This window comes from Tyto alba, unplaced genomic scaffold (assembly GCF_018691265.1).
Source record: "Tyto alba isolate M040663 unplaced genomic scaffold, T.alba_DEE_v4.0 Super-Scaffold_3, whole genome shotgun sequence".
In the NCBI taxonomy this organism is placed as follows: Eukaryota; Metazoa; Chordata; class Aves; order Strigiformes; family Tytonidae; genus Tyto; species Tyto alba.
The window spans coordinates 20,047,831-20,060,740 of NW_024881304.1; the positions used below are offsets into that span (position 1 = coordinate 20,047,831).

Genomic DNA, 12,910 nt, shown 5'->3' on the forward strand with positions numbered 1-12,910 from the left:
GGGAGCGAGCGCCTCACCGGGAGCGAGCGCCTCACCGGGAGAGAGCGCCTCACCGGGAGAGCGCGCCTCACCAGGAGACAGCGCCTCACCAGGAGACAGCGCCTCACCAGGAGACAGCGCCTCACCGGGAGCGAGCGCCTCACCGGGAGCGAGCGCCTCACCAGGAGACAGCGCCTCACCGGGAGACAGCGCCTCACCGGGAGCGAGCGCCTCACCGGGAGAGAGCGCCTCACCAGGAGACAGCGCCTCACCGGGAGCGAGCGCCTCACCGGGAGCGAGCGCCTCACCGGGAGAGCGCGCCTCACCGGGAGAGCGCGCCTCACCGGGAGAGCGCGCCTCACCGGGAGAGCGCGCCTCACCGGGAGAGCGCGCCTCACCGGGAGAGCGCGCCTCACCAGGAGACAGCGCCTCACCAGGAGACAGCGCCTCACCGGGAGACAGCGCCTCACCGGGAGCGAGCGCCTCACCGGGAGCGAGCGCCTCACCAGGAGACAGCGCCTCACCGGGAGCGAGCGCCTCACCGGGAGAGCGCGCCTCACCGGGAGCGAGCGCCTCACCGGGAGCGAGCGCCTCACCAGGAGACAGCGCCTCACCGGGAGACAGCGCCTCACCGGGAGAGCGCGCCTCACCGGGAGCGCGCTCCTCACCGGGAGCGCGCGCCTCACCGGGAGCGCGCGCCTCACCGGGAGAGAGCGCCTCACCGGGAGCGAGCGCCTCACCGGGAGACAGCGCCTCACCGGGAGACAGCGCCTCACCGGGAGCGAGCGCCTCACCGGGAGAGAGCGCCTCACCAGGAGACAGCGCCTCACCGGGAGCGCGCGCCTCACCGGGAGCGCGCGCCTCACCGGGAGAGAGCGCCTCACCGGGAGAGAGCGCCTCACCGGGAGCGAGCGCCTCACCGGGAGAGAGCGCCTCACCGGGAGCGAGCGCCTCACCGGGAGCGAGCGCCTCACCGGGAGACAGCGCCTCACCGGGAGAGCGCGCCTCACCGGGAGCGAGCGCCTCACCGGGAGAGCGCGCCTCACCGGGAGCGAGCGCCTCACTGGGAGCGAGCGCCTCACCGGGAGAGCGCGCCTCACCGGGAGAGCGCGCCTCACCGGGAGACAGCGCCTCACCGGGAGACAGCGCCTCACCGGGAGACAGCGCCTCACCGGGAGAGCGCGCCTCACCGGGAGAGTGCGCCTCACCGGGAGACAGCGCCTCACCGGGAGAGCGCGCCTCACCGGGAGAGAGCGCCTCACCGGGAGAGCGCGCCTCACCGGGAGACAGCGCCTCACCGGGAGATAGCGCCTCACCGGGAGCGAGCGCCTCACCGGGAGAGCGCGCCTCACCGGGAGATAGCGCCTCACCGGGAGACAGCGCCTCACCGGGAGACAGCGCCTCACCGGGAGACAGCGCCTCACCGGGAGAGCGCGCCTCACCGGGAGCGAGCGCCTCACCGGGAGCGAGCGCCTCACCGGGAGAGAGCGCCTCACCGGGAGCGAGCGCCTCACCGGGAGCGAGCGCCTCACCGGGAGACAGCGCCTCACCGGGAGAGCGCGCCTCACCGGGAGCGAGCGCCTCACCGGGAGAGCGCGCCTCACCGGGAGCGAGCGCCTCACTGGGAGCGAGCGCCTCACCGGGAGAGCGCGCCTCACCGGGAGAGCGCGCCTCACCGGGAGACAGCGCCTCACCGGGAGACAGCGCCTCACCGGGAGAGCGCGCCTCACCGGGAGACAGCGCCTCACCGGGAGAGCGCGCCTCACCGGGAGAGAGCGCCTCACCGGGAGAGCGCGCCTCACCGGGAGACAGCGCCTCACCGGGAGATAGCGCCTCACCGGGAGCGAGCGCCTCACCGGGAGAGCGCGCCTCACCGGGAGATAGCGCCTCACCGGGAGACAGCGCCTCACCGGGAGACAGCGCCTCACCGGGAGACAGCGCCTCACCGGGAGAGCGCGCCTCACCGGGAGCGAGCGCCTCACCGGGAGCGAGCGCCTCACCGGGAGCGAGCGCCTCACCGGGAGCGAGCGCCTCACCGGGAGAGCGCGCCTCACCGGGAACGAGCGCCTCACCGGGAGAGAGCGGAGCGAGGCGGCTTTGGGACGCAGTGCGGTGCAGAGCCCAAACCGCTCAGCTGCCTTCAACCTTTCTGCCGTAATTCCAAATGAGAGAAAGCGTCTGAGAGCAAAGGTGGCATCTTCCTGAGCAGCGTTTCTCAAAGAGAGAAGGTTCCTCCAGTCTGTTTAGGTTGGGACACCTATCACAGACAGCCTGCGTTTATGTGGCAGAAAGTCAGCACTTCATTTCAAATCTGCCCTTGATCAAAAGGCAGCAACAGCAGCTGGATAAGAAAGGAAAGATGAAGATAAGGAAAATGCTTGCTGAAATGAGAAACAATATATACAAGAATACTATCCAGCAAACCAGCAGATGATGTTTGCAATGAAAAGCTCCCAAAAGCTTAACAAATTGTGCAAATTGGCATTAATTAGGGAGGGTTTCAAAGCACAAGCCCATCTGCAAGCACAGTCACACCACCAAGCACCAGGCACATTTCCTGGCACAAAAGGGCACCTGTCCCCTTCTCTGCGGGCTCTGCCCCCTGAGGGTCCCTGCTCTGCCTGCTGTGAGCCCCTCGGGGAGGGCAGCCGGAGTGAGCAGGGCAAGTCAGGCTAAAAATCCCTGGCCGGGGCACGAAACTGGTGCAGGAACAGCTTCGTTTGCCATGTTACAGGTGTGCTGCACCGTCTAACACATCAAAATTGCAAAGCAATGGTGACTTTCCTAAAGCTACTACAGAAAACAACTGTTCTTGAAAAATAAGAGCACATTCTTCTCCTTCTGGAACAAGCCCATCCCTGTGTCACTCCCCTCTAGCTATCGTCTGTCTTTCTTGACATCCCTAAATCTCTCGCAGTCACGCACGTTAAGAAGTGGGGAAGGAGCCCTGAGCAGGGAAAGCTGAACAAAGGACTTCAGCACATGTTCACAGTCGCTCCCCCGAAAGCTACCCACGTACTGAGACACTTGAACCCCAAACAACCCCGACGCCTCTCCTGTAAAATAAAGTCATCCTGTAGCCAAAGTGCACAACATGCTCCTCCATCATCTCTGAAACATCACATTCATTCTGTCTTCTTCCTTTGCCCCAAGGGAGTACTTTCCATGACTTGCCAATAAATAAATGTCATCACTACAAGGTACTGAGAGAAATAAAGCCCAGCTGGGATATCTGTTTCTTCAGTTGTGGAGCTGGAAGGAGAATTCGGGACAGAACAAGAAGCGACCAGGCTCTCCCTGACATCGATCCCAGACCTTCCTGATTAAAACCCGTCAGCTTCCACCTCTGCTCATATCCCAAAGCACTTTCCGGTTTTCTTTGGGACGGGAAATGCACATAGCAAACACGTGGAGAACCGCTGATCGAGTGGAGCTGAAACCACGTCTGCAGAGTCAAGGGTTGAAGAAGCTTTCTAAGTAGCCAGGAGTTCTTGACCTTCACTATGTTTAGTAGCAGGTGCTGAGCCAAAGCAGCAAAACCCCGCTGGGTGCCTCTCCGTTGCCCACAGAGATCCGAGCAGGCAGGACAGCGCCCGGCCCTGTTCGAGCAGCTAATGACCCCTCACACAACCCACAGACGTGTGCCCAGGCTTGCTGCACGTGCAGCCCGCGGGCCTGCACTTGGAGAGCACTCTGGCGGTCCTCGTGATGCTGGGAGGATTTTAAAAGAGCCAGAGCAAGATGTTTTATCTCTCCCTCCCCTCCAGCGTGGCCAATGCACGCTCGTAACGTCTTTTCCTAACAACTTCCACTGCAGACCTACAGCCCTTCTCACAGCACACGCTGCTATTTGCAAAACTCATGGGTACTTGCTCCCCGTTTATTGCTTCTCTTGTCCCATCCTATTCTCTGAGAAGAGCTGCCACATGTACTTACTTATAGTAGATATCAAATCTTGAAACCTTTCCTTGGGAAAGAGTGGGTTTTCCAGTCCTCGGAAATACAGCTTCAAGACTCCAGCCACTGAATTAATGTCACGTTCATTTTGATCATCAGCAAGGGGATCTTCACCTGCCCAGAGAAGAGTTTTTATTTCCAGCATTACTGTCAAGTCAGACTAGGACAGCAAGTGTTTTTTCCTAACTCAGTGGAAACCCCAAATTTCCCCCAGCTCAGAAGAGTGTGTGCACTGGTAATGCTATGCATTTTGCCAGCAAGAGGAGATTTTAATAAGGTATTCTGTTACACGGCATCGTGCTGAGACGTGCTATAGTCCCCCCTACAAAACCCCAGTTTATTGTGGAGATTTTAAACCTTTCCTGAAGATGTTATTAATTGGCTCTCTTTCACAGTTTCCAGCCCAGTGCATTTTTGCATTTAAGGCAACAGCTCAGAGAGCTGAGCAGATCTAAAGGGTGGTGGGTGAAAGCCTGAGCAGACAGGCTTGGCTGGAGGATGCAATTATGCCTCTGGAATAGACTGAATGGTTCTGGATAACATTGTACCAACTTAGATCAGGGCTTTCAAAACCTAAGGGACTTGGACACAGATTCCTCTTACACCGGATGTGCAAACCTTCCAGCCTTTGACAGTCCCACCACTGCTGCGTTCGCTGGCCTGGCCACCCTCACCCCGATCCTTCCGAGGCTGCTCAGAGATTAACGCCAGGGGGGCCGCTACCCCCACCTGCACCGTCCCTTTCACAGCTTCACCTTCGCTCCGTGCCAGCAGGATTGCTCTGCCCCCTCTTGCCAGCCTTGCACCTGCCATGGGATTTTCTCAACAGAAGCAGGGGCAGCTCCACAACCAACACTGCCTCCAGGTACACGTGGCAATGCTGCTCCTCCCTTGACAAACCGCTGCAGGAAGCAGGATAGGGATCCCCAGCAAACTGGTTTATGGCTGAGGCTTTTACGCTCTTAATTAATGACTGCGGAAAAGGTCTCTGCACCTACCCTTACTTCTCATACTCTTTCCCTAAGTGACTCTCTGCTATTGCTGGACATGCAATACCGAGACACCTAGAAGGGGAGAAAACCTCCTCGTGTCTCGTAGCAGAAAGGCCTTTAGCACAGGCTTTACACAATGTCTAATGCACCCAGCACACACTGCAACCCCCACCAACGATCTCTGCCGGGACACGGCATCCCAGCTGCAGCCTCACACCCTGGCAACACACCTCTCTCAAAGGAATTCTTGATGTCGTTGACTTCCACCTGGGAGCCAGGGACTCTGAAAATGCCCTGCTGCTGAAGGCCTAGAAAAGAACAACCTTTTAGAACAGATTTCTGTAACTGTCACACAGCACTTTCTGGTAAAGAACAGCAGAAACTAGGGGTTGATGCACCCAGAAATGCGCAGAGCATGAAGGGGACAGCTTGCTACGACTCATTTCTGCTCACATTCTCCAGTCAAGGTCCCCCAGAGCAAAGCGCTGAAAGGGCTCCCGTTGGCTTGGGGCCTGAGCGAACAACTGAACTTGAGTAAGGGCTAACAAGACCTAAATATTTGCCAGTCATCCAATGCTACATCACAGTCAATGCCACTGTAATTACAACTTGAGACCACGTAGCAAGGCCTGCAGGAATCTCTGCTATACTTCACTGCTAACTACAGGTACTTAATTTCCTTGGCAGAAAGGTTTTGTTGATATTACTGAATCAACTTACCGTACAAATTGATGTAACGAATGCAGCTTTCTACTACAAGCGGAATAGCCTGTCCTGAATCCTTCATGAACAGAAAGGAAAAAGTAAAAAATTACTGGTTTATTGATAACAAAGCACAGGAAATGCATTAAAGATTGCGAAAACAGAGATTTGAAGATCAGTGCTATTGAGTTTAGTGAGAGGACAGGCAAGAAAAGGAGGCATTACACACATCAAGCCATCAAAAAGTGCTGAATATAGTATGTGCAGTCAATTATGCACAAAACAAGCTTTCACTAGAGCATGTGAAAGGCTGCTGCTCACTATCTGGTTGAGACAGGGGACTGATGCAACTGGATCACAGCTATTCCGTTTCAAAGGTGTAATGCTGAGCCAAAATAAAACTTGCACTATACCTATCTGATGAAGTAAGCTTCCAGTAACAGAGCTTACAACAATATTTCCACCTAAAGAAAGAGCCATTGTCAGCAGATGCTAAAAAAGAAAAAAAAAAAACAAACCAAAACACCAGTGTGTGAAATGAACTGCCTGTATCTGAACCTGTGATGAGTTTTGGCTTTTGTTTCAAAGCTGCTTCTCTCCAGGCCCCTTGCATAAGGAGCTCAAGGGGGAACATGAGCCGTGTCCGACTGCCTAAGTGGACATTTATTTTCCTTAGGGCCTTTGTTTGGCTGTTTTTCCAGTAGAGTACAGTTGCATCTCTCTGGTTAATTTACTCCGTCTCATAGATGGGCCTCCAGTAAATACCTGATTTCTCGTTCGCGCATTCCTCCTTCCTCTGAGAACACAAAAAAGCAGCAGAGCAGGAAAAAAAGAAAAGATTAAGCAAGGATAAGTTCGGTTAGAGGTAGGCATCTCTTTCGGAGGCCATGAACGCTCAAATGCAATGGCAGCTTAGCAAGGTCCGACCCCTTCGGGCTGCCCACCCGCCCTCCCCAACCCCGTCTGGCCCGCTGCACCCCAGCCTCGGCGACCGGCAGAAAGAGCCTCTCGGATTTCTTCGCTCCCTGAACGGGTGGCACTGGCAGCCCCAGGACAAGCCCCAGGACTCGCGGGTGCCCGCACGTCTCCCACGTCCCCCAGGACACCCCCACGGCACGGCACCGTCCCCCGAGGACCCCCGTCCGCTCGGAGAGATCCCCACTGCAGATAATTCCTCCTCCACAGTGCTGAGCAGGCTGGACTCTAATGAGCATTATTTAAAAAAAAATCAGTTGAAGCAAGGAATAATTACAAGTATTAAAGAGATTACCGGCTTTGTCAGCCAGGCCCGTATATTACTAGTGACAGTGTGCTGTTTATAAACACTGCCCTGAGGCTTACGGTTGCACTAAAAGAGCTTGTAAGAATAAACCGGAGCCAGACAATGCCTGTTAGTTTACCTAAGCCAACAGTTTGTCACTACTGCTTCCTACAGTATTTTCACTAAAACTTTCTTCAGCACAGGATTAAACACTCCGAGCAACGGGAATGGCATCGATTCCTTTGGAAAGCTTTCCAGCAGCCAGGCAATAGCAAAGTGCTGGATGTCAGAAGATCAGCAGCCAGACATCTGGAGATACCCTTCGGGATGAATCCCATGTCCACGCCTCTCCGTTTTTCTCCTCAAATCTCTCCTTCTGGGCAATTTCCCGGGATGAGCAGGGCCCAACGTCCCCTGCCGTTGGGGCTGCACTAGCACGAACCGAGCTCATCTGAGCTCGCCCCGGCCTAAAGGAAGAAAATCCTTCGGCCCCCGGCCGTGAAGGCCGCGCGCTGCGTGTCAGCAGCCTCGGCCTGCGGCGCCGCAGCCGCCACACAACCTGCCGCCTCTCCTCTCCCGTCCCGTCCCGTCCCGTCCCGTCCCCAGGCAATGGCCGCCCGCGGGGACAGGCTGGCCCACCGGTACGAGGGGGCCGCAGCCACCCCCCACCAGCCGCTGGCACCGAGACGAGCCAGCGGGGCTGGGTACTATCAATCTGTTTTGTGTAAGGACGAGGACAGCACGTCTGCCCTCCCACACAGCCGCCCACACGCACGGGGTTTCAATACCGGGCTGCCAGTCCTCACAACTGGGAGACGCTTTCTGGGAGCTTACGAGCTGCTTTATCTTCCTCCTCAGCCACGGGGGAGGACGACCACCAAAAACGCGTGGAAAAAGTGAAGGTGGAGGGGATCCTTTGAGGGTGCTGGGGTGGGTTGTGCTTGCTGTCTGATCCCGGGATGGGCAAGAGGGCCCCGCGCCACACAGCCGGCCAGCATGGCCACCGGCCACGAGGGACGTGGGCACGCAGGCGGGGACGGGACGGGTAACGCCGGGAGCGCACGAGGGGCGAGGACAGCTATGGAGAGAAATCGTCACCGAGGCAAAGCACGCACTGGCCACGTCAACTGGGTGCACAGCGGACAAGAGACCCCGCCGAGGAAGGAAAGCAGCCAGCAGTTAGGACAGGAAAGCCACCATTACATTCACAGCGTTCATAAACTCTTACTGTCAGTCAGCGAGTACCTTAATGAACGTTTCCATATTGCCGTTAAAGAGTTTATGATTATAGACTGAGAGAGGCCTAGGTCTCCTCATTTTCTGTGGCTTAGGGGGAAGACATGGGGGCCTGGGAGAAAATGGAACAAAATAAATCAACAAAACACCAACATAAATGCAATGACAGGGTGAGATCTCAAAGGTTATGACTGAGAATAAGGAACAAATCAAACAAAACGATCCCTCTGTGAGGACTCGACACGCGGCTCCACGCACTCTGCAGCCGCTCACGCTTCAGCATCCCCTGGGAGCCGGGGGACCTGCAAAGAGCTCGGCTCCGCAGCGCCCGGGGACGTGCCCTCTGCTCACCCCAAAGCCCTGCCCAGCACCCCGCGGCAGGCTACCCCAGCGCTAACTTGGCTAACTCATTTTGGGGCCAGTGCCGCCCGGGTGCTGCTGGCAGGTCTCTGCACGGGCGGCAGAGCGAACCTGTGGGCAGCCCCGAGCAAAATCAGAGCTCTTCACTGTGAGCTGCACGTCTAATTTCAAGTCAAGGTCAAAACTGGAGCCTTTAGGTAATAAATTCAAATTAAATCTTGATAATAGAAATATTTAACAGCAATAAGCCAGCCTACCCATTACTTTCCATCCCCGTAATCTTCCAGCATTTCCCTATCAGACAGACTCTAACCTCAGCTGCAGTCACGTCTAGCAATCTAACCAGCTGTTGCTACAGGTCTCCTGAAGAGTCCTGGTTCCTCCTGTAAAGAGCAGTGGTCTCCAGGAATCAAGACAGTAACCGTACCAACCACCACAGCTTGAACAAGCAACGGGTGATCGGGAATGCTCCTCATGCAGCACTCGCTTCCTTCAACAAGTAATAAAGATGCTGAACACAGCTGGTTACAACTGCCTTTTGGTAGCCACGACCTGCAGATACATTTCTCCCTCTGAGAAGCCAAATATCAAAACTGCTGCTCAGTGTTTGTGCTAGTACCAGGGATGATATTTTGGAAGTAAAACAAAGACGATGGTGCTCAGCAGGACTTTTAACACCTGCCTCCTACCTCCAGTTCAGCACTCTGCCAGTCTGAAAAAGCACAAAGAGCAACTGGAAAGTTCAACCGATTCCTTGATATATCCAAAACAACCCACAGCTACCCCTGGAAAACACTGGGGTACTCCTGTTTATTCCTAAATGGATCTCATTCTGCTCACAGAGGGCCAGAAAGAGGAAAGTGGGAACACCTCCACCTCCCTGTAGCTAACTTCTTTTGGGAGACATTCACAGGGATGCGAACAGTCTTGCATCTTTCTGGCAGGCGTTCCCAAGGTTCAAACCACCAAACAGAAAGGTGAGCCCAGTCAACACAGATGAGCAAACCCACCAGCATGTCTGCAAGAACAGAAAAGGTGGGCATGCGTGTTGGGACGTGGCGTGCCCCTACCCCACTAGCTAGTGACCGAGGGTCCTCATCAGCCACGGGGACCAGACCTTGAAGGCCCCGTTGCCTCCAGCAAGGGTAACGGACACCTATTGCCTCTGGAAACAAGGCCACGGAAACGTGACTTATTTTAGTGCAGGGATCGGGACTTTGGAGGGCTGCTTTCATTAGCGCTATTCACATTTGGATTTCTTCTTCTGATAATGAAGGACATTAAGACTGAAGTGCCTGGATCTAGAAAAGGGAGAAAAATAGCATAAAAACTCTAACCAATTTCTGATCTGTCCTCTACCTCCAGGCTGTATTGATGTCTGTAGAGGAAAGATCATGACTGCAAACAAAAAGGAGTGCTAGGAGCCTTCATGCAAAAGTTCTCACAGAGCAGAGTCGAATGGACACGTACAATTTACATGGAGCTACGATGCAACGGTTGTGATATGCTGGTGTCTTAATCAGATGCCTTTCATTAAGCAATTTGACTGTACCCTCCTATAGCTTCTAACCACTCCCTCAGCTGGTAACTGAGGAGCAGAAACCACTGCTGCCCATCCGAGCGCCCGCCCGACTCTCAGCTGCAGACCCAGCGCTGTCTGCTGCCGCGTAAGCTCCCCTCCCCGGGGATGCCGGGGCAGCCCGGCCTCCGGCTGCATCTGCCGGGAAGGTTGCTCTGCCTACACTTTCTGCGCTGCCTCACACAAGGACGAGATTGTCTCTTGTTTGTTTTCCTTTGTGAAGTAAAAGCAACTGCTGAAACAAAAGCAAACAGAAGCAGCAGGGAGCTGTGCCATCATCCCTCGTGTAGGAGGCTGTTATTCGTTCCTTTGATTGTTTTGGCCTGCGACACCACCACCCCGCGGGCACCCACTCCTGATAAACACAGTACTCAAGAGCAAATTCTCCCCATATTTTACCCAGCCGCTTGGGTGCCCGGCACTGCAGCCCCCGTGGGTGCCAGCCCTGGGCCCTCTGCCCGGCGCGGGCAGCACAGCCCCCTCCAGCCCAGGCACAGGAGCGAAGCTCCCCGCCACCCTCGGCAGAGGCAGCCCCGGCTTCGCCATCTGCTTCAGCATTTCTAACATGGAATGGGGCTGGGGTTTGGGTTTTTTTTTTTTTGCTGGTATTGCAAGTTTTATTAAACACTGAAACAGGGTTGTAAAAAGATAACAGAGAGAGGTTGTACGTGTTCTGGGGAGATGTTTGGAGGCTTTGCTGGCACACGTCTTACTGTTAGAAAACCAGCACACTCCTAGCAAGCCACCAGCGCTCTGTGGAGATGCTTTATGGACTGGACACAGATCAAAGCCTCTTCCCTGTCACATCCACTATCTCCTGCTGTAGAGGGATGAAAATCTGTGAATACAGGCATGTTCGGCACTCCTAGGCAGAGAAGCCAGAGCTGGAAGAGGCTTTGGGGGACGTATCAAAGTCCTCAAAGGAACAGGGATGGTAGGAAGCGGGCAGACACTGAACACAGCCCAACCTCAGCTACGCTACAAGGCACCGCACCGTGCTGACACAGCACTCCCAGGCACTTCTCAGCCAGAAATTACACTGCAGCAAAACCAAGGGCCTGTTTGTCATCGCCCTAATTAACCCACTTCAGGCCATGCAGCTGAGAAGCAGGGCAGTGATGTGGGGAGCCTGGGGTTGCCTGCCCCCCCCGGCCTGCCAGCACAGGGCGGCTGGAAGATGGTTAAATCCGAACCCCGCCGAGCTGCGCTGGTAACAGAGCAAACCAGCCTTCCCCCGGCCACCCTCCTGCCAGAGCGAGCCCTCCCCAGAACCAAACGAATTGGAAGAAACTGCTCACCTGGTCGTTCCGCATTCGGCTCTTTCACCTAGGAGGAAACACAAGCTTCCATCATCTCTCCACATTAGTCACCACCAAACGACCGTTCAAGCACATTCGCACGGGCACTCGCACGCTCACGGCCGGCTCTGCGGGCCCCGAGTGAACGGCTTTGGGCAAAAAGCAGCTGGATGGGCTGCGGGCCCCGCAGCGCGGGGAGATGCTGAGCTGTTTGCTATCCAAGCCCCCACCACTAAAAGACAGAAGTCCAAGACTCAGCCACAAGAGAGGGAAAGCGCCTTCAACCCCCACTGATATCAAAGGCTTATTTGCAGTGTGAAGCCCATCTTGTAAATGATCAGATGTGCGGCAGGTCCTCTGCCATTAGTGCTCGTTTGCACTAGCTGGGGCCTGGCCAAACCCAAGCAGGAAAGGGGCAGCCCCATCACAGTCCTGCGAGATAACAGCCCATCTAACCACCACCAGGCGGGCTCTGGTCTGGCCGTCAATATTCTCATTCCCTTCGCGTACTTTTAGGGCTTGGATTTCATATAAAGAGCAGCGTATCACCACTGATAAGATCTGTTCATTTTTTCAAGTATTTGTCAATACGCTGAAAAAAATTAAACTAACTGCACATGCTGTTTGTGCCTCTCTCCCAAGGCCAGGAAAGCTGATTTATTCTTCCTTTTTTTAAGGCACATAAAAGGAAGCATTTGGCTGCACATGCCTCCTTCCTGCTCTCCCTTGGCACCCGCGGAAAGCAAGCTTGCAGCCAATTCCTCACTGAAAAAGAAAAGAATTCCACACAAGTGTTTTGCAAATCCAGACTTCTTCCTAATGAGAATCAGCTCACGCTGAAACGCAGCATTTGGCATTTCTGGGCTAAATATTTGCTGAACGCCTACATAGCAGGATGATGCCACGGCCCGAGAGAAATTCAGAAAGTTTTCATTTGAAAATCTTCCACGGCTGCTTTCGCACAACTCTAGAGAATTAAAACACCTGACCCTGTATCCCTCCTCCTAAGCGTGGCGTTAGTATGGCTCTCGTGTGAGAGACCGGGGTGGCGATCCAATTAATCTTCACCCGGTTCATCACTTCTTGCCCCGATCCAGGGGAGCCCGAGGACTGGATGGAACACCCGGAGCTCCCTCCCGTGCCTGTGGTCTCGGGAAGAGCCCAGATGGGTCCCATCTCAGCGAAGCGCCTGCTCCGTGCCCCCGCCGGCGCCCCAGCTGGGAGCCAGCCCGCGGAGCCTCGCACGGCCCTGCCACGCTGCCGCGGAGCCGGCCGCCCCGCCGCGCAGGGGCCCAGGGGCTCGGGCGGCTACAGGGGGTGCCGAAACTCCTGAAGTACGCTAACGGAGCCCTGTGCGCCTACCCTTGCAGCCTTCCTGCTGCTTACAGCTGGTGCCTCGACTTGGCTCGGTGTTCACGGAGTGGAACATACCACAGGATCGAACTGGCAGCTGGATTTTAGGGCTAAATAAATTTGGCAGAGAAAATGTTTGGCAAAATAGCCAAAAGCAAGCTGCTAGTATTATTATTATTGTTATTATTATTAT

General features: G+C 55.5%; 1 protein-coding gene across 7 annotated transcripts in view; it reads right to left on the minus strand.

Annotated features, from left to right (window-relative positions):
* The window catches only part of LOC116960443 (SLIT-ROBO Rho GTPase-activating protein 3), a 126,869-nt gene that overhangs the window by 14,531 nt on the left and 99,428 nt on the right, over positions 1 to 12,910 (minus strand). For 2 of the 7 annotated variants that reach the window (XM_042799399.1, XM_042799401.1), the window contains exons 11-15: positions 11,365 to 11,392; positions 8,137 to 8,239; positions 5,649 to 5,709; positions 5,159 to 5,236; positions 3,916 to 4,050 (exon numbers count right to left, since the gene is read on the minus strand). In XM_042799399.1, coding sequence (XP_042655333.1) covers positions 3,916 to 4,050; positions 5,159 to 5,236; positions 5,649 to 5,709; positions 8,137 to 8,239; positions 11,365 to 11,392 — 405 coding nt within the window. Of the gene's footprint in view, positions 1 to 2,117; positions 2,321 to 3,915; positions 4,051 to 5,158; positions 5,237 to 5,648; positions 5,710 to 6,395; positions 6,427 to 8,136; positions 8,240 to 11,364; positions 11,393 to 12,910 lie in introns of those variants that run through there. The other 5 variants (XM_042799402.1, XM_042799403.1, XM_042799400.1 and 2 more) reach the window with 5 other exon arrangements.